Consider the following 25495-nt stretch of genomic DNA (forward strand, 5'->3'; position numbering starts at 1 on the left):
ATTACTATGAATAATGTAATGACAATGTCGATGTGTTACCTTTTCAGAGAGAGTGGCGAGGTTAAAGTGTGGTTCATACATGTGAGGGGCCAGTGAGGCAGCCGTCTGCAAGAAGGCTTTAGACTGGAAGCAATAAATATATCACATGATGGATAATTTCCAGTATACATTAAACCTGTACTGGATATTAAGTTGTATTACAGTATAATAATGAATCTTGAAATGAAAAAATTCACATGTTCCCTGTAAAACACGAGTCTGCACTTTGTACTGAGCTACAGGGATCGATTTGTTGTATAAATATTTGAGGGTAAACATTGAGGCCACACATACTATTACATGCAGTACAGACATAACCACCTATTTCTGAGAACGGCAACTCACCACAGCCACATGTCCTACCAAACATCAGCCTGCTCCTCATCATTGTCCACGAGGGCCAGGACCCTCTCCAACGAGGACAGAGTCATGTCGTACTGCTGGGCGTAGAAGCAGCACAGTCCAAGATTGTTGTACAGCTGGCTAAAAAACTAAATACCGGTAAGAACTTGAAAAAAACTAAGCTATGATGACTAAAACTAAGACTAAATATGTTGACAATTTCGTCAACGAACAAAATAAACCACAAATAAAAACTAGACTATTAAGGATAGACTAGTGGAGGGGAGATCCAGTAGAACTAGGAGCGCTTGGGCCTTGCGCTCTGAAAATATCAGGTCTACAAGCTTGCAACACATTGAGAGCTTGTAGATTGTCTATTTTCAGCATGTAACCAAGTGTAAAATCAGCCATTAGGACGCCATCAAGGCATGGGCAAAATACATTTTAGTCGACAAAATCTTATATTTAGTTGACTAAAACTAGACAAAAACTAAAACATTTGAGATGACTAAAATATGACTTATGCGTCATTGGGTGTCCTTTATTAAAAATATGTGTCACTGATGCAGGACTACAGCAGCATCACTTTATAAGATTCGGTTTGGTTTTAATTGTGGGCTCGCCTGGAAGGCGAGCACACGTATGTTATCTTCATTATTTATAGCTATATGTGTATCTCCTCAAAACTTTGGCGCGCTTCATCTCTTAAACGCTTACACCTTTCAACACCATTCAAATTTTTATGTGTTCAGCTTACTGAGGACACGTGTGCTTGTATTCTTGGTTTTGAAATGTTTTGTAGTATAAATATAAAAAAATAAAAATGTTTAACTTTAAGCACCCAATGCATTTCCAATGGGTTTAGTGAGTGGGGACAGAGTGGAGAGAAGGATAATAGACCCATGTTTATGTTAAGGCGCTGTGGCTGCAGTGTTCACACTTCAGATATGCTATCTATATCATTGCGTTCACACAGGTCTGCTCTCTGATTTGATCCAAATATCTAAGCTTTGTGATGTATATATTCTGAGTTAAAACTACAAATATCTATAAATGTCCCTCTCCACTCTACTGATTGAGACAGCTGTGATTAAAGGCCTGTCTGTCATTGGCTGTTCTGTGGTGCTGCAAAGTAACCAAGTACATTTACTCAAGTATATACAAGTACTTGTACCTACAGTACAATTTTGAGGTACTTTTACTCTACTTTCCATTTTTGTTACATATACTCTACTATAAATACAGCATTTGACAGCCTCAGTTACTTGTTACTTTGCAGATTTTATTATTAATAAAAAACATAGATGGACCACTTAATACTGCTATGAAGTTGATCTACAATGTGCGCACGCACGCACGCACGCACGCACGCACGCACGCACGCACGCACGCACGCACGCACGCACGCACGCACGCACGCACGCACGCACGCACACACGCACACACGCACACACACACACACACACACACACACACACACACACACAAACAACTGTTACTGTGTTACTGTGGAGACGTTTGCTTGTATTTGTCTTTGAGACATGTTTTGTAGTGTTTTAGAAATGTTACTTAAAAAGAATAAGGTTTTAGGATCCCGGGCAATGGGATTTACAGTATATATCCTAGAACCCGCAGGGACAATCAGCCGTATTAGTGGTTGTTGTTGGTTTTCAGGGAGATATCACAACCAATGCATTTTCAAATCAGATCCACAAACACAATAAAAGTCATGCTCCACTCCTCAGTCTGGAGTGGCCACATAGAAGAACGCCTTGGTTATAGACATAGTGGAGGACAGATGTGATCTGGGATTGTTAACCTACAGTATATGCACTCAATATACACCTCTAGAACACATAGAATATGTACAGTAAGGTTCAGTAGAGTACAGTAAAAGTACAGTAAGGTTCAGTAGAGTACAGTAAAGTACAGTAAGGTACAGTAAAGTACAGTAAAGTACAATAAAGTACAGTAAGGTACAGTGGAGTACAGTAAAGTACAGTAGAGTACAGTAAAGTACAGTATAGTAAGGTACAGTAGAGTACAGTACAGTAAGGTACAGTACGGTACAGTAGAGTACAGTATAGTATAGTACAGTAAGGTACAGTACAGTAAGGTACAGTAGAGTACAGTACGGTACAGTACAGTAAGGTACAGTAGAGTACAGTAAGGTACAGTAGAGTACAGTAAAGTACAGTACAGTACAGTAAGGTACAGTAGAGTACAGTAAAGTACAGTAAGTTACAGTAGAGTACAGTAAAGTACAGTAAGGTAAAGTACAGTAGAGTACAGTAAAGTACAGTAAGTTACAGTACAGTACAGTACAGTACAGTAAGGTGCAGTACAGTATAGTAAGGTACAGTACAATACTGTAGGGCAGGGGTCTTCAACGTTTTCAGGCCGGGGACCCCCAAACTGATGGGGAGATGGAGCAGGGACCCCCTACCACCTCGTAGGGTGGGGGGGTCGGGGCTACGACATATTTTTTATTTTAAACATGTACAAGTTACAGCGAGCAGGGTGGGCCGTACCACTATCATTTCTAAACATACTACTTATTAACTGAGAACCAATGTCAATAATATCAACAATCTGTCAATTGCATAGTAATCATGTATTCAAGCTATTCAAAATGGATAGAATCATGATTTATTTTTTAACATAAATGTGAAGAAAAAAAAAAACATTTTTTGAAACTTTTTTTTTTTTTTTTTTTTTTTTAAGCAATAATTTCGCGGACCCCCTGCAGTACCTCCGCGGACCCCCTAGGGGTCGCGGACCCCCTGTTGAAGACCCCTGCTGTAGGGTACTGTACCTTACAGTACCTTAAAGTATCCTATTTGTTGGGTTGGAATCGAGCCCACACTGTTTCGAAGGAACAGTATTTCTAGTTAGTTTTGAACTGCTCACCAAAACCTCAAGTTTGGTGATGTTTAAGCATCTACTGTTAGTCCATGTCAAAACATACAGTGTATGGCACCTTTGATGGAAGTGTAGAAAGTCCATGAAAACTAGAATATTGTTTTACAATGTACAACTACAATTAAGGCTTTTAGTTGTGCATGACTACTTCAGCCTACAAGTACAAAACAGATTAAGAACAAGCCTCAACAGAGATTGATTGCTTTTTGTCCGTTATGTTTTCGCCCCTGTGACCATGTCCATCCTATGTCAGTCCTTGGCTCGTCCCTAGCTTCAAACTTCATGATTTCCTTAAATACAGTGACTAATGAATATGTGTCTTCATCAGTGACAGAATGTTGTGTAGTCATTTTGTGCAGTAAAATGTAACCATGTTTACCAGTGACAGAATATGACCGTCTCACTTGGTTTGGAAAGAAAAAGTGAACTGACCTACTGAGAAATTTGTTTAGTGAAATGTTACACTATTAATGTCACGCACCCCTTGCACCAGTTTGGGAATCCCTAGAAGTAAAAATAGTAGGCTATAGTAGCTACCTCAAAATTGTCCTAAATTAATATTTCCTTCCCGCCCATCTGTAATCAGCTGTCAGTCAGCTCCTTTCCTATTCCTCATTCACAGATCTGCTGGTCATTACATCACACTGTCATACTCCAAAGTTCACCCTCTGTAAGGGAGGCTTCTTTAAATATTATGGCTTGCATTCACTATAGCTCTGTTTGTCTGGCTACCTGCTTCACATCCGCTGCCGCTTAGCTGTCATCTGCTGCTGCTTTAACAACGCTTCGTTCAGGGTATGCTTATTAGGTTATTTGTAGTACTGACCATCTCCTTGCTTGTCATTGCTCATATCGGGCAGGAGAATGGTTCCAGTTCCTGTTCTGATGATTGTGTTCCGGACACCCAGAACGACGAGGATGACTTAGCCGATCCCGATCCAGATGCTCGTCGTAGTTCTCGTTTAAACAAAACATCGATCAAGGACTGGCCAGTGACAAAGATCCTTGCGTTTCTGTATAGCCACAATATCTCAGCTCCACTGGGGAAGAGTCACGATGAGCTCTTCCAGTTCTTCCTGGCGAACGCCCAGGCGGGTGACCCAAGCACCGATCTCTCTGGTTCCTCCTCCTTCTCCAAGAGACGTACCTCCATGAAAAAGAATCGTTCCAGTTCAAACGGTAACAGTATTTCCATCACTGTTTTCAAAATGCCTAGGCTGTGATTAACTTCTGCTTCTTGTGTAGCCTCTGCGTCTGCCACCAAAAAACTAAGGTCAGATGACAACCCAGTCCTCGCCGCACTAAAGGGTATCCAGTTTTCCCTCACCGAGATGGATGCCCGTATCCAGTTCTTGCAGACTTTAGCAGGTAACGATATTAATCTGGTCAAAATCTTGCTGTTGTTCAGCTGAAGTGTCAAACAGACACCTTGTAGACTGCAGAGAAGTCGGAGTCATCCTGAAAGAAAATTATCCCAGACTGTCAAGAAATCTGACCATGCCAGAGTTTAACATGGCATTTGGCATTCTTCAGAGACATTATAAAGTATGTGAGGTTTATCCAGAGCGCAGATTTGAGTTAGATACTTACCTGTAACAGGAAACCGTTGTCAGCTGACATGAGAATGTTGTTGGTGACTTTTAGGAGACCGGTGATGAGCAGAGGCTGGATTGAAACGATTCAAAAAGGTTATTGGAGTCCTTGTGAGATTTGAGTTGGGATGCAACAGTGCGTTCAAGGATTCTGGAGAGGAAGGGGAGGTTGGAAATGGGCCGGTTGTTGGTGGGTTGTCGGACAGTAGGGAGGAGAGAGAGGGAGGTTGATAGATTTGAAGTTCCAAAATGTTATGGAGTGTTTTAACCTTAATGAGGGGGGTGTCAATATTCATGGTAAGGGCCAGCTAGTCAGAGATCATGGTGGAGCCAAGGTCAATGCTGGTGAGGTTATTGGTGGTGATTCCAGAGGTGCAGATCAGATCCAGGGTGTGTCCTTTCCTGTGGGTTGGAAAATCAACGTGTTGGGTGAGATTGAAAGGTTTAAAATGTCCTGGAATTCAATGGCACTTTGGAAGTCAGGTCCACGGGAATATCGATGTCTCCCATCAGCTAATCTCTCAAGAACAGACTATCTTGCTTCGCAGATAAGGAACAAAACAGAGAGGGTGTTCCCTTTTATTTGACGATGGTTAGCCAGATTGCCCATCAGCAGGATGGAGATGGTAGTAAGCTGTGTGAGGAAGAGAAGAGAGAGAAGAGAGAAGTCCCTCTTGGGGAGCTTTGGTCAGTGGCTACAAGCAGGCAGAGCAAGCAGGCAGAGCGCACGTGCAAAATGTTAATAGACCTTTCCCCTCCTGACGACGACAGTGCTCACATTGATGGCTTAATTCCTCTAGCTTAAGAGCTGCTTTCTGTCATAACAGCTGTTCGTGCTGCACCACACATAGGGACATGAGGACACACCAAGTCAAACATTGGAACATCTGGCTATCACCGCTCCAAAAAACTCAAGGTCCTTTAAAAGTAATCGAATTTTTAGGAATCACTTTAGACAGTGAGCGAATTAATGTTTCTTTGCCCCTTGAGAAATGTGAACTAGGCCTACTTAAGTGACTTTCCACCACAAATGCAATCATGTCACACTGACGGTTTCCATTTCATTCTGTAACAGAGGACGGCTGCAAACAATGCTTACCAGGATGGATACTTCTGGGCACCATGTGTTACTTCTTACCACTGTCTGACTCTGTCAACCTGAGGTCCTGGCAAGACGCCAGAACTTACTGCAGGAGACAAGGAGCTGACCTGGCCATTCTGGATAGCAGGGAGAAGCAGGTAGAAAATAAATAAAACACGGCATTCAACAGATGTTATTTTTATGTATTTTTGAAGCGGTGAAAGCCGCTTCCAAGGTGTGGCTTTGTCTGTCCCATGTCTGTCCCGTGCATGCAGAATTGAGGATTGGTCAAGCTTCACATGACAATTTGGCCCTCCAAAAATCATTCATTCATTCAGAATTCATAAAAATATAGAACTAAAGCACATAGGAAGTATAGATCTAGAACACAGAATGTATAGATCTAGTACACAGATTTCATAGCTCTAGAACACATAGAATAACACATAGAATTCACCGCTTCACTTCGAACCGAGGTTTGATTTTTTTTTTTTTATCTCTGAGACATCAATCTGCAATGTAAATTCCTCCGTTTTTAACTCTGAGTGTATAGAGGGAACCAAATGGAAGGGGTCCAGAGTTCTCCCTGGAACACAGTAACCCCTTCCCCAAGGACCACTGGTTCCTAGACCCCAAGGTGTGAACCAGTACACTACAGGACTGAAGTGTGCTATATTTTATTTCTCTGAGAGTTAACCAGGGCTGGTATCCCTTCGCGTGAGAATTTAAAGAGCAACATAAACATTTTTAGGCATATATCTTTATTGTCGTTTTTTTGTTTTGTTTTGTTTTTGTAATCAGTTGTCATTGAGTAAGGTAATCAATGACGATGCGTAGAGATCCATTCGCCCTATCGGCTTCTGGATTGGGCTCAAAGATGACGAAGAGGAAGGACATTGGAAGTGGCGAGATGGGACCAGTCTGGTTGAGGCGTAAGGCTTACACTCTGCACTTTATGCTGTCAAATCTTGAGAGTTCATTTAACTCTGTGGGTGTATAAACAGACCCAAATGGACCCTTTATTTTACACACTCTCAGAGGACTTTACTATTCATGTTTGGAATGCAATGACAAGTCCTTGAAACCATTATTACTGCACTTTAATACAGTAAAATCTGAGCTTCATGGTCATAATAAGCCCCTTTAATGATTATGAGGGTGAAAGTGATTATGTTGTTTGTTAAAATAAGTGTTAAATAGCAAGTGAGAAGTACAAAAACTTCAAGTGTTCATTCAAGTGTAAAAACGAACCCATAATGGATAAATGTTTACACTCTCAGTCTCGGAGTTAAATGAACACTGAGCATTTTTGTGCAGGTACTGGTTCAAGGGTGAACCTAATAACAAAGGAAATGAAGACTGTGCAGCCACCCATCCTCGAGACAACCCCTTCTATGGCTGGAACGATGCCGATTGTGGAATTCCACACAAATGGATTTGTGAAATGCCACCGAGATCCAGGAGCTGAACTCTGTTTCTTCTAACATCGCTTTTGGCCCAGTATAAACTGTTACTTCAAGACTGTAGAAAATGGCATGGATTGATTTTACATTTTTATTGTCATGAGAGCGTCATTAATTTACTAGTAGAAATATATCCATTCAACATTGGCAATTTACATCACTATTATTATTATACAAATATATAAACCTATAAATATAGCCAAGTCTACTAAATAATACATTAACATCAAAGTACCTAAGACAGGCAGTCATTTCCAATGTTTTTATAATGAATGTATATCATGTACCTTATTACTGTCTCTACTGGAAGTCCATCAACCTTCAGCATGAGGTTATTGGCTTTCCTATTTTTCAAACATTGTCCAAAATGTTTCAGAAATAGGTAAAATATCAGATCTACAAGCTCAAACACATTTTTACATTAATTATCGCGTCAAACCTTCGATATTCTGATAGCCTTCAGCCATGTAATAGAATGCTGTCCACTGCTGTGTAATGTCTGCGCTGTATCTTTGGTGTCACTGTAAACACCAGGTGGCAAGATGATTGTACACACTATAGCCATTGCCGGTAAGGTGTGTTGGTAGAGGAATCACAGCAGAGCAAAGTGCTGCCGCAGTTGTTTGAGAAGCTGCTGTGTGTCCACATGCTCTGGGAAAGCATCTTCAGACATCTGGGCAGCAGTGTAGCTGCTCTGAAGATCTCCAATCTGGATGCACAAGATGGGAAGAAAACTTCAACTCAGCATAATGTGTCAGACTTTACCGTGTGGTTATTTGGTCTTACACTTTTGAATACGGATTGGTATGGTTTGCTTATTACTATGAATGTAATGACGATGCCGATGTGTTACCTTTTCAGAGAGAGTGGCGAGGTTAAAGTGTGGTTCATACATGTGAGGGGCCAGTGAGGCAGCCGTCTGCAAGAAGGCTTTAGACTGGAAGCAATAAAGATATCACATGATGATTCATTTCCAGTATACATTAAACCCGTACTGGATATTACGTTTTATTACAGTATAATAATGATTCTTTATAAGTGAAAAATATGAACATTCACCTGTTCAATACGACCTTTGCGGAGCTCGAGAACAGCCAGATTATTGTAGGCCTCTGCATGGTCATTATTAAAGGCCAAAGCCAGCTTAAAACACTGATAGGCGAGCGTCATGTCCCCTATTCCCTGTAAAACACAAGAGTCTGCACTTTGTACGGAGCTATAGGGATCTAAGTATTTGAGGGTAGAATTGAGGCCCACATACTATTACATACAGACAGTACAGACATAACCACCTATTTCTGAGAACGGCAACTCACCACAGCCACATGTCCTATGTTGTACCAGACATCAGCCTGCTCCTCATCATTGTCCACGAGGGCCAGGGCCCTCTCGAACGAGGACAGAGTCATGTCGTACTGCTGGGCGTAGAAGCAGCACAGTCCAAGATTGTTGTACAGCTGGCAGTTGTACACACCCATCTGAAGCAGCCGTCTAACACATAGGATTTTTTAACCATTGTGCACATAAAACCAGTGTTGATTTTGTCTACTAAAACTATGACGACTAAAACTACAACTACCTTTTTTCACTCAAACGAAAGAACTAAATAAAAACTAAGCTATGATGACTAAAACTAAATATGTTGACAATTTCGTCAACAAAAAAAACTAAACTAAAATGTTAGGGAGGGACTAGTGCAGAAGAGGTCCAGTAGAACTAGGTGCGCCGGGGTGTTGCGCTCTGAAAATAGCAGATCTACAAGCTCACAATGCGTTGATTGATTTTAGATCAGTTATTTTCAGCATGCAACCAATTGTAAAATCGGCCATTATGATACCATCAAGGTAGAGGTCTTCACGGGTCCAATTTGAACTACCCGAACCCAAAAGGACCCGGGGGAAACGGACCCGGACCCATATGGCCCCGTCTATCATTTGGAATTTGAGAACCGTTACCCGATCAGCCCCGAGACGTGATGGATCCGATCCGAACGGCCCCGCCTGTTATTAGAAAAATTGGATCCGATACCCGAGCAGAACGAGAGATCCGAGACCCGAACCTGTCGCCCCGAAATGAAAGAATGCCAACGTTATTATATTAAGAGTTGTATCAGACATATTTCTTACCTAACGTCGCCACGGTGCTGCTGTTGCTGTCAGCGGCGCTGTGCCTCTCGCCAAAAGATGATCTTTTCCCAGACCAGTAAGTCAATGCGGACAGTTTGTAAATACAAATAAATCCATGTTTTTATTCCTTCTTCTTTGGCTATAGCCAATGCTAATGCTATCGTTTTCTGTCGCATGTGTTGTTCATTATATCTTTCTGCTTTGAGTGTCCATTTTGCTCTGCAGAGCATGACAACACGCAACGACAACTCCATTGTAAACCGTTAACCAAAACGTTACGTTAATATCTTTGATAATAATAACAATCCAACTGATACAGTCAGTGTTGTTGTGACTGAGTGAGTTCTACTTCTCAGTTCTCACAACCAATGCAACATATTACATGCTGCATCTTTAGTGCCATCGTGTGGCGTTATCTATTTGGTGCAGTTGTTGCGTTCACTTTCACTTCAATCTCGGCCTGTCTCGGCTCCACTCGGGTAACAGGAGATACCCGGGGAACCGGGGCAGACGGCCCCGGCCCCGGCCCGCCCCGCGGTAAAAGCTAGAAAACGGCCCCGTTACCCGGCTCGGTTCGGTTCGGATCGCGGGTAATTTCGGATCTCGGGCAGGTCCGAAGACCTCTACATCAAGGCACTGGCAAAATAATAAACTTTTGTCAACAAAATCAACTAAATCTTGATGTTTAGTCAATTAAAACTAGACTAAAACATTTCAGATGACTAAAATAAAAATGGAATTTTATTCAAGACAAAGACCAAATCTAATCAAACCTGTCAAAATCAACACTGCGTGAAACCTGTAAAAGCAACCACTGAGAACGTGTAAGAACTGAGGCGCTCTAGTAGTTTCTCGAACACACCTGTAGAAGCGCAGTGCAATCTCGGGCTGGTCGGTGTAGAAGTGATTGCTGCCGATGCAGGCGATGGCTTCCACGTGGGTGTTGTCCTGTTTCAGGACATCTTTGTAGTACTCTGTGGCCGACGTGTTGTTGTTCATCTCCTGTGGAGAAAAACAAAAAAATAATAACAAATGATTACAGTAAATATATGAGATGAATGAAACAAGCCTAATTAATAATCTGAAGTATAAAGTAAGCTCAAGGAACGAGGACCAAGGCAACCTGCCTCGTGGATGCGGGCGATTCCTGTCAACAGAGTAACCTCCCCGGGGAAGTGGTCCAAGCCTTGCTTGAATAGGTTCAGGGCCGTTATTGGTTGATCCATACGCTGGTACACCTTGTCAAGTGGAAAAATAGAACAATAACTCAGTCGTTCAGTAACAACCATGGCTCAATGAAGATTCTACTAGGGCTGTCCTTGATTAAAGCAGTTGTTCCAAACATGTGGGTCGGGACCCCTGGGGGGGTCCCCAAATTATTTTGGGGGGTCCCCAGAGGATTAACTTAATGTGCAACATTGTTTTCTCACTCAACAGTAAACAAACCAACATAACGTTTAAGTGTATAGATTAGAAGACAATTTAAGGACTTTTTTAAATACCTCTAAAATGACAAATTAAACATTTGGCCAAATTGTCAAATATTAGAGGCAATAATTGTGAAAATAACCGATCTACATGGTCACAACGCCTCATGTTGCGAAGCGTTGTGAGCATGTAGATCTGCTATTTTCACGATAGAACCGTGTTATACACAATGTTATGCCTCAACTCTTAGTGCTCGAAGGGTGGGGGGTCCCCAGTTAAAATATGATTATTGGTCGTGGCCTGAAAAGGTTGAGAACCACTGGATTAAAGAAATGTGTAGCCAACTAATCTTCATAGGAATCTGGCAAATCTGTAAAATTGTGTTTGCTGCATACACTCACAAGCCTTTTCAGATTGATGAACATTCCACATTGATTTCAGAATTGCTACTGACTATTGAAAGTTACAGACTTAGAGTTGCATTACTTTAGTTTACAAGAGATATGTATGAAAAAAACATAAAAGCATGAAAATGAACTAAAAACTAACAAGGTCTTGGTCGACTATGACCAAATCGACCAATTGATCAATTAATCGACTATGGGACAGTCCAAGATTCTACATTGTGTAAAAACTTTGCAATGTGGTGTGTTTGCTATTATATTTCGGTTAATACCTTAGCAAGGTAGAGGTAAGTGTCGACCACCTCCTGATGGTTGAGAGCTGATCTGAATTGTTTCTCAGCTTCTCTATATAGACCAAGTCTGTGAATACATGTAAATGACCAATTATAGGACATGCATGAGAATATATGAAACCTATTTGATGCAATCAGCATCACATTTAAAACGTTGAACTCAAATGATGTAGTGTGGGTCGCTCACCTATAGTAGCATTTCCCCAGCTGTACCTTCCACCACCAGTCTTTGAACTGAGCGTGCTCAGTGGCTTGAGCGGCCAAGTCTAAAGCCTGTACAGTGTACACACACACACACACACACACACACACACACACACACACACACACACACACACACACACACACACACACACACACACACACACACACACACACACACACACACAAAACAACCTTCTGCTTGGAAAATTGTCTTCAACTTAAAAATGTGCTTTATGAAAATGTACAACAAAATAAAAAAAATATTCAATATATTCTTTTGATACTGCAACTTACATTTTTTACGTCATTTTCATGGTGGAAGATGTACTCAAACAATGTCTGGAGGGGGGGGGGGGGGGGATAATGGTTAATGGAGGAAAGGGGCAAATCGACAGAACAAGGTGTAGGGCTGTCATTATCATGACGATAAATTGTCACCCAAATAATTGTGATTAATGACTGAATTATGTTTTTGGCTTTGAACATTGTAACATATAAATACAAATTACATTTGTGTTTGGCTTTTAGGCTTTGTAAACAAACATTTCCCAGGGCAGATATGACACATACAAAGAAATGACTGTTATATTCAATTTCAATTACTTAAACAAATATGAAAAAATAGATGAAATAGACTATCTACAAGCTTACATGTCATCGTGTGACGTGTTGTCAGCTTCTGATTCATCTATTTCAGCTATTTATTGAAAATGTTTGAAAATATATGAACTGGAAATTATTATGACGATTATGCAAAATAACTGCTATTATCTCAAATAATTGCAATTAGGCAATTATGTAATACTTATTGACAGGCCTACAGGAACAAGTTTGTTGTTGTTTTTTTTAACAAATGACTCTCACCTTGGATAAATTGGGCTTCTGAGAATACTTGGTTAAATTTAGTCTTGATAAGTTTATGAATGGTCCATCTGGGTTGGTCAACATAGAGGCCTGTGTAGCAAGGACGATCAAATATGACAACGTTACAAACCATATGAAACTTTGTGTGCACATCACTTTTAAAAGCTAAGTTACTGTACATCAGTGTTTGGAAGAAAAAAAAAACTTGTATCTCCATATTTCAACTCATGTCTTTTCCCCACTGTAAATGAATGCCCTACTTAAATATGGGTCGCATTCGTAATATGATATTGTAGATCAGCAATTTCCGCTATTTGTCTAATAGATCATGTAAGGCTTACTTGGTTCAAGCAACTTTACACATCAGACTTGCAATGACAATACAACACTCACTGTTCCCAGACGGACAAATCTTCCAGAAGCACTGGTGACGGGGCGAGCGGTGCTGGCCGTTCGAGGGGTTTTGATGGCCTGTTCCATCGTTCCAGGTCTCCCCGACTGTGTGCTGGGTCTCACAAATCCTGTGATCGGACGTCCCGATTGAGTCATGGGCCTTACATTTTTAGAGAAACGAACACAGTTAGCCAATATTACATCGATCAGTATTCATTCAATTACTTTTCTGGGCTTTTCTGCCTTTACCAATAGTTACTATTGAGAAGGACAGGAAACGGGGAGATAGATTCGGCGAGTGACATGCAGCAAATGTTCCGGCTGGCCTGGGAATTGACCCGGGGACTAACGGTCCGTTATCAGAGCCTATGTATATGCACCCTAACCATTGATTAATCGGACACCCAGCCAGGTCCCAGGCCTTTATTGAGCCAGTAGATAAGTGTGATTGAGTACCTGACGGCTGGTGTGGGCCCACCACCCTGACTTGTTACAACGTGTCTCAGCGATGTTCCTGGGCCTAGAGGTGAGGCAAGTAGAATCAGTTTGTATTCAGTCGACAAGAAAAAAAGAGCATGAACCGTACTAGTACAGGGAACACATATACTGTAGAGACAGTTGAGACTTACGGGCTACTTGAGCAATAGAACTCTCGTCAAGCATCATTTCAGCAATGCCCTCCTGATCCACCTCAACTTCATCAATGTATACCATCTCGGTCAGAGCACGTGTCTTCAGACTCCAGGCAGCCTATCACACACACACACACACACACACACACACAATTTTTGGACCACACATTGTAGACAGGACAACATTTCAGTGGTAGTGCCATAGAAAGCAGTCAGCACACAATATCATTCTCAATGGTCATTTAACTCTGATAGTGTACAATTGTAGGGATCCATTTGGTTACATGTATACACTCACAGATAAGTAAATGACCGCTAAGGATTTTCCAGTGCATTAAAGGTTACCTCAGAGATATGTAGTGAGTCTGTGTCCTTATTAGTGTTCAGAATGGAGATGAGTTGAGGATGAAAGGAAAACATGAAGACAGGACAGGAAGAAATTAAGACAAGAAGACATGGAAACATTAAGTGAAGTCTATGAAGATAAAGTGAAATAATGTGGATAAAGCTGAGAATGAAAAGATGATGATTGGGTCAGAGAAGAAGATATCAGCTAAAAGTGGGATTATTGCGATTAAACAAAACTATATGACACATTAACATTCTGTGTTGAATATTGTAAACTAGTTAGGAGGTCTGGACCAACGTTAATCAGGATTACACCCTGATCTGCCATTTGTAAACCAGCAAGACGCACAGATACACCTGTTGTAGCCTCAGTAAACAGGGGCTATAATCGCTAGCATGCTATGCTAGTACCTGGTCATATGGACTGTCCTCTAGTATTTTTGCACAAATATCAGAACAGCGTTGGAACTTCCGTCTTCTAAAATAGCTCCATGCAAGGAACAAAGGGTCCATTGTTACTTCCATCACGTTGGCCAAACAGTAAAAGCAAAGAGTAGCTCTCTTTACTAACAAGCTAACGTTAAACTGAGGATAGTGGCGACGCTTTCTGTCACTCGGCAACAGAGGAGAGGAGAGGAGAGGAGAGGGAGGGGGTCCTCCTCCTCCTTCCTTTAGTTTGTGGTGAATTACTGCCACCCCCTGTCGAGGTTTTAGATCTGCAGGCAAACCACTGCACTAGTCTAGAAGTTTATTTATGCACATGCATGCACAAGTTTAAAATATGAACATGAAATGACAGACAAGATAGCTCTGGGCATTATGTAATATTCACGAACGTGTAATATCACAGATATTCGAGGGCTACAAACTTTTTAGCTCAAGAAGACCATAGAGGTAATATATTAAGCTCAAGACCAAAACTAGATAGGCTATTTTCACTGCTTCTTATTTTTATTTATTTATCATATTTCTGAGATTTTTCTTTAATTTATGCATACATGAATGAATAAATAAAAGAAAAAATCTAAGAAATTCCATACTTTTAATTTAATTTGTTTTGAATTAATACGAAAATGTTTTTTGGGAACGTTTTGAAATAATAATATTTAAAAACAAAATGTAGGAAACAAAACAATTAAGGGACCCATAAAAATGTGTCCGGGGTCCCCCGACCAGGTCCCCGGCCCAGTGTTTGGGAACCATCGCTCCAGACTTCCTCACGCAGTCTCTGTTAAAAACGCGCATGCGATGTTTTGAGAGCAAACAACCATGATTGGCAGCCTGTTGTTTTACGGGCTCTACCCGCTGACACGCTACTTCAGGAGGAGAGCCTCGGCAGCAGGTAAATGACAACCTCCCGTTCAATAAGTTCACTTTGTTGAGCAGCGTTTGGTTCGTTGAAATAACTCCTCTGAACAGCTGTGTTGTGGTGCTGGAGAACTAGGCTAATGTTAGCCTCTGACAGAGCGCTCCTCCGCAGATAGAACAGAATGTTTATCGCTTGGTTTTTGTGCATGCACGTGCTGTGATTTGTTACTGATAGTTTCACCGTACTCTAGACAACTTTCTCCCTCTTATGAGATAGTCTACACATTGACGGAGTTGTAGCATTTTGTAGCAGCCCTTTTCTTTGCTTGCAGTGTGCATCTGTACTGTAGCCTTCAGCTGCTGCTGATGACGTCACAGACAGAACCATGTGCTAATGTTTTGGTGAAATAGTCCAGAAATGATTGCACAGTGGAAGTCTGTTTTTTCTTTATGGCAGCGTAAACTATCCATCACACTGACTCGAAAACCAAAGATAAATTACATTTAGCCTTAAAAACAAATGCATATCTATCTTCTCACTCAAATTACTTGTACTTCTTTCTACACAGAGGCCTCAAAGAAGACTCCTGCACTTGTCAATGGAAAGGAGCTGGTTGTTTATGTCTCAGCCAAGGTCCCCAAGTGTCAGACAGCGTTGCAGGATCAGCAGCTTCAGCCAAATGGTGGGATATGTGGACAAACGGGGGAAGGGTTGAAACAGAAAGTCTCTGAGAAAGACAAGACAAGGCCTGAGATGGAGGAAGAACAAAGTGAGACAAATAAATACGAGCTCGTATTGAAGAATGCCGAAGTAGAGCACACAGGGGAAGGGTTTAACCGACAGGTCCCGCAAAAAGACATCATAAGGCCTGATGTGTATGAAGAACAGCTTAATGTTGATGTGTGGAAGCAGACAGTTTCAGATGAAGATATAAGGTCTGAGACAGATGGAGAACAACTGAAAGTTGACTCGTTGAAGCGACAAGTCCCAGAAGAAGACGTAAGGCCTGAGGAAGAGGGAGAACAGCTGAAGATGGCTGTGATGAAGCAGCACGTCCCAAAAGTCAATATTTTAAAGCCTGGAGAAGATGGAGAAGAACTAATGGTGCCTGTGTTGAAAGAGCAAGTTCTGGAAGAAGATAGAAGGTCTGAGACGGATGGAGAACTGCTGAAGGTTGCTGCATGTGACGAAAATGAAAATGAGCTGGTGTTGAACAATGCTGGAGTACAGAGCACGGTGCTACCAGAAGAAGAGGAGAAGATGAGTGATGAAAACCCAAAAGATGAGGCGGAGGCTGCCAAGCAGGAGGACCATGAGGTATGTGTCCACCAATGTGAGGTGATGAACATGAAGGAACGGGTGGAGGAAGAAACTGTTACACTTGGTGAGTTGATCAGCCAATGGACACTACAGAATCGTTCTTCTGAAAACGTCAGAGTGGAAGAAATATGTCCAATGCTGGAGAAAATCCCCATACCCAGCGTGGAGAAAATCCCCATACCCAGCATGGAAGAGTCACTGTCTCGCAGCAAAGCAGCGATTGCGAAAAACGAATGCTGGGATGAATACATCACTGGTACTGGTGAAATAAATTATGACACAATTTGTCCTCCGCTGGACCTGGTCTCTCTTCTCTCTGATCTCCAAACGCAACCAAAGAAGACCCTGTATCATGGTCCACAACCTGGAGGGCACAACCCTGAAGACCCTGGCTTGGCAGAAGCAGGTCATTACCTGTCATTGAAGTTCCCTTCTATGAGCTACTACCCCCCAATACAGCAGAATATTCCCTGTGAAGGTGAGATGTCTCACTTTAACCACTTAAGCCCTATTTTTTCCTCTAACCTTAAGTTCCCAATTTTTTATTTTGGGGGGAAAAAAAGTTTGAAAATCTTTAAACTTTTATTACAACCCAAAATATAGTGAATACATTTAGTAGATTTACATAGCTACTGTACATCACCTGCCTCAAATAGGTTGTAACGAGTAACAACCATTGTTTATGCTTATTTCTCACTCCTTTTTATCATAATTATTCATAATGACTTCTGGGCAGAAGAGAATGGGAAACAAATCTGCATTTGGCATGGCACAATATTCTTCATCAATAAATTCATTGTCATTTGATTTTCCATGCTGCTAGTGCTGGTGGGATAGTAGCTCCTTTCGGAACCTCTCCCTCCGTTATGCAGCTGCGGGGAAGCTTCGCTGTTCCCAAACACTTCTTACCTTTTGTGAACATCCTATCCAAAAAGTAAAGGTCCCATACCGGTCTCTTTGCTCGCTCATTTTGTCAGCTGGTGCCATGTTTTTTTTAACATTCGGAAGTTGCAGCCACATTACTTCCTCCTCTGGTCAGATGGTATTAACACAACGAAAGAGTGGGGAAAATAATACACTGGCTGACAAAATGAGCGATTTAATTAAACCTTTTATTTCAACACGCTGCTTATATTTTTCTTCTACGCTTGAGAAGTACACACTTGAGAGACCGGTATGGGACTTTTTGGATAGAATGTTCACAAAAGGTAAGAAGTGTTGGGGAACGGAACGATTGTGGATGACATTTGTGAGGAACCTCATCTCGGAGCTGTATAGCGGAGGGAGAGGTTCCGAAAGGAGCTAGTGTGATAGATTTGCTCAAACTCTTGGACTGTGACTGTGTGCTGCTGTCTGTATGTGTGGTTGAAAGACTCAGTTCCAGTGGTCTGGAGGGAGTGGGAGGAGGTAACCGAGAGCCCCACTGTAGCAGGGTCTGTACACAAGTTCCCAGACTCCCAGGATGTGTTGGACTTCACTGTTATGTCATACAACATCCTGGCCCAGGACCTGCTGGAAGCCAACCAGAAGCTGTACTCACACTGCCCCCTGGAGGTGCTGCAGTGGAGCTACCGTTACCAGCACCTCACAGAGGAAATCCAGAAATGGGCACCAGATGTGAGTAAAATGTTTTTGTTATTTATACAATTTATAACAATTCTTTCCCTTCAATCATATAATGGGTGAAATGTTAACTATCTATGGTGAGAACAGCTGTTTTATTCCTGCTGACAGGTTTAATGAGCTGTGCATCTCTCCCGTGTAGATTCTGTGCCTTCAAGAGGTGCAGGAGGACCACTATATAAAACAGTTGCATCCCTTCCTCTCACAGATGGGTAAGCTGGTTCAAGTAGTCATCAGTGCAAATACCTTGGTATTGTTTAATGCAGTGTTGGCGTTACTTGTGGGACCATTAATTTATAAGTTTGAATTATTTGGCTTTTTGATGCTAGGCTATAGCTGTGTGTACAAACGGAGAACAGGAACCAAGACGGACGGCTGTGCAACTTGTTACCGTGGCGACGTGTTCTCCGAGCTATCAGTGAAGCTGCTGGAATTCTACAGGCCTGAGACAGGGCTTCTGAACCAGGACAACGTGGGCATTGTTCTGCTGCTGCAGCCAGTGGCCAGCAGCACTCGTGGGTCGGGGGTCAAGGCAAAGGGCCCGCTGCTTTGTGTGGCTAACACCCACTTGCTGTTCAACCCCAGGAAGGGCGATGTCAAGCTGACCCAGTTGGCCATCGTATTGGCAGAGATCAGTCGCGTGGTCCAGTTCTGCGAGGACAGAGGGGACCACTGCAACATCGTCTTCTGCGGAGATTTTAACTCTGTTCCACATGCGCCTCTGTACAAGCTGATCACCGACGGCCAGCTCTTCTACCACGGCTTACCCTCCTGGATGGTAAGACAAACTGTCCATGATCAATGCCTGGCACTCTGTATGGAAAACTTGTACTTACTCTCTGTTTGACTCCAACTACGGTGCTTAAGCCCTATATAAGGAATGCACAATAAATATAGCTGTTTCAGCCAATAACTAGAAGCAGTGCTCTTCCGAGCACAGGTCTCCACCAGGCCACACAAATCGGCCTGTTATAGCGCCACCATGAGGCTGATTTAAAAAATGTGGGGCAGAGGTTCTGAATTAGCATCCAGGGAGTGTGTGTGCTCAGTTTGGCAGCGATCGGGCCAACGGCGCCGGAGATTAGCTGGTAACAACCAGGCCACACAAATCGGCCTGTTATAGCGCCACCATGAGGCTGATTTGAAAAATGTGGGGCAGAGGTTCTAGATTGGCATCCAGGGAGTGTGTGTGCTCAGTTTGGCAGCGATCGGGCCAACGGTGACTGAGATTAGCTGTTCACAAACTGCGAGGACGCACGCACGCACGCACGGACGCACGGACGGACGGACGGACGGAGGGGAAAACATACTCTCCCTCAGCCTTCGGCTGGTGGAGACAATTACTTAAAATATTTTTGCGACGATATTGTGATGTGTTTTCCAGGGAAGCTTTCAAAATGGTCTACTCTACTAGTGTAGTGTTCAGTAGTTGTTGTAAAAGTCTGCATTTGCAGACAGACTTACAGTCAACTATGTAACGTGTGTAAGGTAAGCGCAGCTTGTAACTTGTATTGATCAATTAATCAGTTAAAAGCTAACTTGTATTGATCAGTTAATCAGTTAAAATTTGAATAACATGTATCCCTACCCTATACAGTATACACTGAGTCATATGACCAATAGCCAAATAGCCAGCCAAAATGGGGAAACCAAGTTAAAAGTGGTTAAGAAAATAACCCTGTAGCAAACAAAGGCTCATGATATTTTTCTACAAGATAATGTCCAGAAATTAACACATTTTCAACCACACACACTATCATAAATTCCCAGTAACTTTCTTAGGCTTATATTAAGTAGATCTTATCCACCTCTTTCTGCGGGAGGTTACTGGAGAATTTTTTGCACCACACTTCCGGTTAACAGCAGACATACAAGCTCGCGTCGCAGGTGCAACCGTTGTGAGCTTGTAGATCACACTCTTGGCTGCGGCGCCGGAAGCTCCGTCCAACTTCTGCGCAATGCACGATGGGATGTTGGAAAGTTGTGGATACATAAATTGAAATTTGAAACCCCTTTTTCCCCATCATGAACCATTATTTATACTGGGTAGGTTAACTGACACTTACAGAAGCGTCTTCTCTCCACCATGGATTACAATTACTGAGTTGTTTCAGATAAGCCACCGTATTTTCCTGTAATGTTCTGTGTATGTTTTTTGTTTGTCAGGTATCGGGTCAAGAGGACCTGTCCTACAGAGCCTACCATCACAGAGTGTTTGCACCCCTGTTGCCCAGCTCACTGGGAATCACAGATAACTGTCAGTACACTACAGACAATGACACGTTTAAAAGGGGAACTCAGGAATCAGGTCAGTGCTGTGTCTTGTGTCTACAGTGTGATTTTCTTTCATTCATCCTTTTGGGTCTCTTTGGTGCAACTCAGACTCTTCTCTAATGCTTAGTTTATACTCATGAGTGTCGCTTGCCTAAAATAATTCAGTCAGCCTGTGGCCTTTCTGGCCATGCTAGCACTCTTATCAGACAATGGTGGCACTATTTAGCCTGCTGTAACTAGACATGAGCCAGCTGTTACAATTGTTAGCTTTGGGTTAAAAAGAAGGCCAAGTTGATATTGAATGCAAACACAAATTATCAGGTGTGTCATTAAACAACATAAATGACATGCCAGACAAATTTGCCTTCTTGCAGATAAGACCGATGAGACTACACTACAAAATACCAAAGCCCTCTCCTTAGACAATTTCCCCAATGTGGTCTGGTGACACAAACACCCTCTCATTCTCAAGGTTTTATATTTATCCTCCCTGTGTAGGGAAACTCCGCTACAGCCATGACTTCCTCCTGCAGCTGCGCTTCTCTGCAGCTGCTTGTGTTCGACCCCTGGATCTGGCTCTGATCAACTGTGTGACAGACAACACACCCGGTACAGTAACACAGCTACAACACACTGCAGGAATCACAGTCTTGTCATTCACATTAAACAACCGCCTCTATTAATGCTGGCACAATATTTTATATTTGCATCCTTGTTTTTGACAGATGCTTCGAGGGAAAATACACCATGTGTTTGTATTGAGAGGTCAGTTCAAACATTGCCTTTTTATGTTCCATGCCAGTTAACAATCACAAAAGGCACAAGAGATGATCTCATGGAATAAAATGGGAAATAAAACTGGAATTGCGATTTGTTATATTTTTTATATCTTTCTATTTGTTTTTCTTTCTTTTTTTTGTCACAGAAAGGGACATAGTATCTGTCACGGACTGAACCTGCACTCAGCCTACAAACACATTCTCCCTGGTTCTGGTCGGCCTGAGATCACCACCCTGAACTCTGACATGGGAAATACAGTCGACTATATCTTTTATAGTCCTAAATGCACTGACACTGCTGATGGTCACACAGGTATGTGTATAAAGTTGGCCACTGTAATAAATTAATGGTACCTGTTGTGTAGAGGGTGGGTAGGGTCATTGTGGATGCACGCAACCTTAAGCCTAATTTATTCTTCGTTGTACGACAGTGTTGCATGTTGAAAATGGGCGATCTACAAGCTCACAACCTCTGATGTGTTGTGAGCTTGTAGATTTGCTCTTTCAGGTTTGGAACACCATCGTACGACGGACCATAAATGAAGCATTACTCAGAATGAGGTCTTTGCACAGCTGTGCAGCTGACATCTGGTCACACCCCCATATGACCCCGCTCGCCATCCTGATGTAAATAAGCCGAAGCCTACAGTATCTTGCTCTTGGTTGGGCATATTACGAAAACAAATCGGGCCAAAGGACAGGATGCCTTTTATTATAGGCTTCAATTAACTGCAATTAAAATTACTTGTAGTGCCAAATCACAAGTTGTCTCAAGACACTTTACATATAGAGCAGACACCCAGGATATTTCCCTCTGAGCAAGCATTTGGCCACAGTTTTTAATGGGAAGAATTCTCAAGCAGAACCAGGCTCTACGGTGGGAGGCCATCTGCCTTGATGTCAGAAGAAGATGGAAGGGGAAGGTAGACACAAAGGCTTCTAAAACAGTTGCAAGACAACACAACCGTGAAAGAGTTACTGTTACATATTTTGTCTCGCACCCAATGATTTTAACCCTCTAATGCATTGTGTAATTTACCTGGCAGTCCATACAGTAAATGTGGTCCATACTGTCGATCAAATTTGAAATATTCAGAAGAGCGTGAGAAAACCACGTTGCAGGCCTGGTTAGTGTGGTTATCAATTCTGTCTTACTATTTATATTAATGCTTGTAATATAAATAGTAGCAATACCACATGTTCTGCTTTTGCATGAGTTCAATGGGTCTTTTACTGTAACCTTTTTAGTAAACCCAACCCCCCACAAGTCCATTGAGTTCAATGGAGGAATGGTGCAACGTGAGGATTGGTTAAGCTTGCCCCTCCATAAGAACAGTTATATCAGCAGGCCCATGCTTATATGGGCATGTACTGCTACACTTCTCTTGAGGAGGGATGTGTAGGGCTGTCACAATTGTTACATAATCGTCTAATCGCAATTATTTGAGGTAATCGCAATTATTTTGTATAATCGTCATAATCGTTTCCATGTTGAGAAATGTTAATATAGTTACAAACACTTTCAAAAAGTAGTGGAAATAGCAGATCTACAAGCTCATGACGCGTTGTGAGCTTGTAGATCGGCTATTTCCACTATCAATGTTCTTTTTTAAGTATAAAATTGTCAAATATGTCAGTATTTTTTTTGTGTATTTAAGTTGTGTGTCATGATTGCCATGTGCAACTTCAAAGCCTAAAAGCCAAACAGAAATGTAATTGTCAACGACAACTACACAATTAAATTGTTAATTGCAATTACTTGAGTGACAATTCATCGTCATGTAAAATGTCATAATCGTGACAGCCCTAGGGATGTGTACACTTTCTACAATACATTTGATATCACTGTTTGTATTTATTTGTTTTCCTCAGGTGGCAGCCACCTGGCCGGTACAGGTCTGAAGCTGATTGGTTATCTCCCCCTCCTATCAGAGGATGTCCTCTGGTCAATGAAAGGTCTACCCAATGAAGTATTCCCCTCTGACCATCTTAGTCTAATGGCTAAATTCCAGATGGACCTGCTCCCTGCTTGATGGGGAAGACTGTGTGTGGACTGGGAGGTCTTAATAGACTGAAGTCAGAAGATGATGCATAATTATGTTTGTATGATGCTGGCCTTGCCCTGGACACTGTTTTAGGTATAGTTATATTTGCTTGTTTCTTTGGAATCACAGGAGAAATGTTTGACAAGGGTTCCTTCCCAAAAGTGGATGAGTACAGTTTTTAAACGTTTGTGTTTTGAGTTTACGATTTTGTTTAAAAAAAGAAAAGTGCCCAGAAAAGTGCATGCCGAAATTTAGTTTGTCGATTTTTATTAGATTCATACTCTGTCCTGCTCCTTGAATAACAGAGAATAAATCTTTTTCAGTTAAAGTGTGATTACTTTGATTTCTCACAATTTCTCCTTCAAAGACAGCATGATGTGTGTCAGGTTTGAAAATAGTTATTTGATAAATGAATCGTGTACAGTATCAGTTACCTGCTTTTAATTACGTCAGACCTCCAGATTACGATTGACTGTGTGAGCCTCCTTCCTGGCACTACTACCCCCTCCCACCCCACTGCACTGCAGTTGACGGGAAGGTTGTGTGTGTGTGTGTGTGTGTGTGTGTGTGTTTATGGTACAGTAGCCATGAATAAATAACTATTTGTGTTCATGCATGATGGGGCTCAGTCAGGGATCTCTGTGAGAGCAAATGATAGAGAACAGTGAGAGCAAATGATAGAGAACAGTATAATGTTGGTTAACATAGATGCATCTTCTTCAGTGAGGTCTCACATTTCACTGGGAGTGAACTTAGATGTGGTATTTTCTGTTCTGTGGGTAGTTGAGCATGCATTCCAAATGTTCCTCTGCATTCCATAAGTGATGCTATAATTCAAATATAGACACTGGAATCAAGCTATGTATAGCTGTATTCCCCCAGTGGCGCCAAAGTCATTCACGTACTGTATACAATTCAGGTCAGTAGGTTTTCAAAATAGGTCAGTAGACCGGGTTATCCCATCTCTTTATCCCACAGTGTTTTTAGTATTGCACAGCCAATAGAATACAAGATATGGAAACCCTGCTCTCTCCCCTCACACAAATGTTCATGAACCCCAGCATCCCTGTTCTGGCCTGGGGTGAACATTCAGTGAAAATAGCTGATCTACAAGCTCACATGCTTAAGCAACATATTGTGAGCTTTAGAAAAGGACCAGACCAAGTATAGAGCTCTGGGGGACCCCGTCATTTAGTGACAAGTAACATTTTTCAGTTCCACTGTACATATTCCGGCTTGGTTTCTCAAGAGACCAAAGGTACAGTAGCATACAATAATGTTTTAGCAGAATGATAATCTCTGGTTGGGATGTTTCATCAGCAAATTGCTGCTCTGTCTGGTAGATATATTTACTGTGTGAAGGTTCCATTAGTCTTAATGGTATTCACATTTCACAGGATCCCTAGGACCACAGGATCAGCACAGGCAGCATGGTACAGCATGGCTGATACAATCCATACCACTGCAGTCCTGACAACATGCCAACAAAACCATTAAGTGATATTTGCAATAAGACAAGGCTCAACTTTGGTTTAATACAGATTCTTTTCAAAGTTAACACTCCTTTCAGTGATATTGTTAGATGGCATTTCTTAAATAATTGAATACCATACATTGCAATCTTCCACATCTTAGTTGTTTTACTTTTGGCAGCATACTGTGCTGATGTTCTTTTATAGTGTTGTTGGTGCTAAGGTGTCTTTGTATACACAGTAATAGTAATGTTTGGAGACGGTCCTGATCTGCTAACTCTGTTTTGTGAGCCAGCAGCTGTCTCAGGTCAGTGCATGTTGGGCTCAGTCTTAACACTTGGGTGGCAAGTAGACTGGCAATGTGCCCTGGCTGTTGCCAGAACATTTATTTACACTACTTCTATAGATTTTCTATAGATCATGGTGTTTTCTAGGGTTCTTACGTCAGGTGATAAAAGAGCTCATATTGTAGCAGTCACGCATAGAAAATGAATTTGTTAAAAAAAAATCATCATCATCATACAAACACTTTATTGCCCAAT

General features: G+C 41.9%; 2 protein-coding genes and 1 long non-coding RNA gene across 4 annotated transcripts; 2 read left to right on the forward strand and 1 right to left on the reverse strand.

The window, feature by feature from the left end:
• Nucleotides 1-375: 375 nt before the first annotated feature.
• On the forward strand, nucleotides 376-8200 carry LOC308305388. Of its 2 annotated transcripts, XR_013963109.1 has the most exons (5): nucleotides 376-540; nucleotides 4164-4671; nucleotides 5971-6134; nucleotides 6778-6908; nucleotides 7294-8200. It is a non-coding gene; the product is annotated as an uncharacterized lncRNA (long non-coding RNA). The 2 variants fall into 2 exon arrangements; XR_013963110.1 differs by lacking the exon at nucleotides 376-540 and having other exon boundaries at nucleotides 2806-4671; nucleotides 7294-8024.
• Nucleotides 7517-14724, reverse strand: ttc8 (tetratricopeptide repeat domain 8). The gene is made up of 14 exons (XM_080750181.1): nucleotides 14543-14724; nucleotides 13781-13901; nucleotides 13608-13671; nucleotides 13152-13311; nucleotides 12759-12848; nucleotides 12189-12233; nucleotides 11878-11963; nucleotides 11670-11757; nucleotides 10693-10803; nucleotides 10428-10567; nucleotides 8756-8930; nucleotides 8499-8621; nucleotides 8293-8376; nucleotides 7517-8148 (listed from the first exon to the last, which is right to left on the reverse strand). The coding sequence occupies exons 1-14, from the start codon at nucleotides 14654-14656 to the stop codon at nucleotides 8032-8034; spliced, it is 1518 nt and encodes a 505-aa protein (XP_080606307.1). The 5' UTR covers nucleotides 14657-14724; the 3' UTR covers nucleotides 7517-8031.
• Nucleotides 14725-15350: 626 nt separating this feature from the next.
• On the forward strand, nucleotides 15351-23712 carry angel1 (angel homolog 1). The gene is made up of 10 exons (XM_080750044.1): nucleotides 15351-15473; nucleotides 16009-17238; nucleotides 18133-18377; nucleotides 18526-18595; nucleotides 18713-19161; nucleotides 20550-20691; nucleotides 21156-21266; nucleotides 21383-21422; nucleotides 21583-21749; nucleotides 23309-23712. The coding sequence occupies exons 1-10, from the start codon at nucleotides 15401-15403 to the stop codon at nucleotides 23467-23469; spliced, it is 2688 nt and encodes an 895-aa protein (XP_080606170.1). The 5' UTR covers nucleotides 15351-15400; the 3' UTR covers nucleotides 23470-23712.
• Nucleotides 23713-25495: the final 1783 nt, after the last annotated feature.

This window comes from Nannobrachium achirus (genome assembly GCF_963921795.1).
Source record: "Nannobrachium achirus genome assembly, chromosome: 20".
Taxonomy (NCBI): Eukaryota; Metazoa; Chordata; class Actinopteri; order Myctophiformes; family Myctophidae; genus Nannobrachium; species Nannobrachium achirus.

What these genes read in the sequence shown, in the direction of transcription:
- ttc8 (XM_080750181.1), bottom strand. Translation starts at nt 14,656, where the DNA reads ATGGAAGTAACAATGGACCCTTTGTTCCTTGCATGGAGCTATTTTAGA. An exon ending in GATTTGTCCGTCTGGGAACA is followed by an intron (nt 12,849 to 13,151) that starts GTGAGTGTTGTA and finishes CTTGCTACACAG; the next exon opens with GCCTCTATGTTGACCAACCC. An exon ending in ATGAAAATGACGTAAAAAAT is followed by an intron (nt 11,964 to 12,188) that starts GTAAGTTGCAGT and finishes TACACTGTACAG; the next exon opens with GCTTTAGACTTGGCCGCTCA.
- angel1 (XM_080750044.1), top strand. Translation starts at nt 15,401, where the DNA reads ATGATTGGCAGCCTGTTGTTTTACGGGCTCTACCCGCTGACACGCTAC. An exon ending in GAGGAGAGCCTCGGCAGCAG is followed by an intron (nt 15,474 to 16,008) that starts GTAAATGACAAC and finishes CTTTCTACACAG; the next exon opens with AGGCCTCAAAGAAGACTCCT. An exon ending in TCCCTTCCTCTCACAGATGG is followed by an intron (nt 18,596 to 18,712) that starts GTAAGCTGGTTC and finishes TTTTGATGCTAG; the next exon opens with GCTATAGCTGTGTGTACAAA.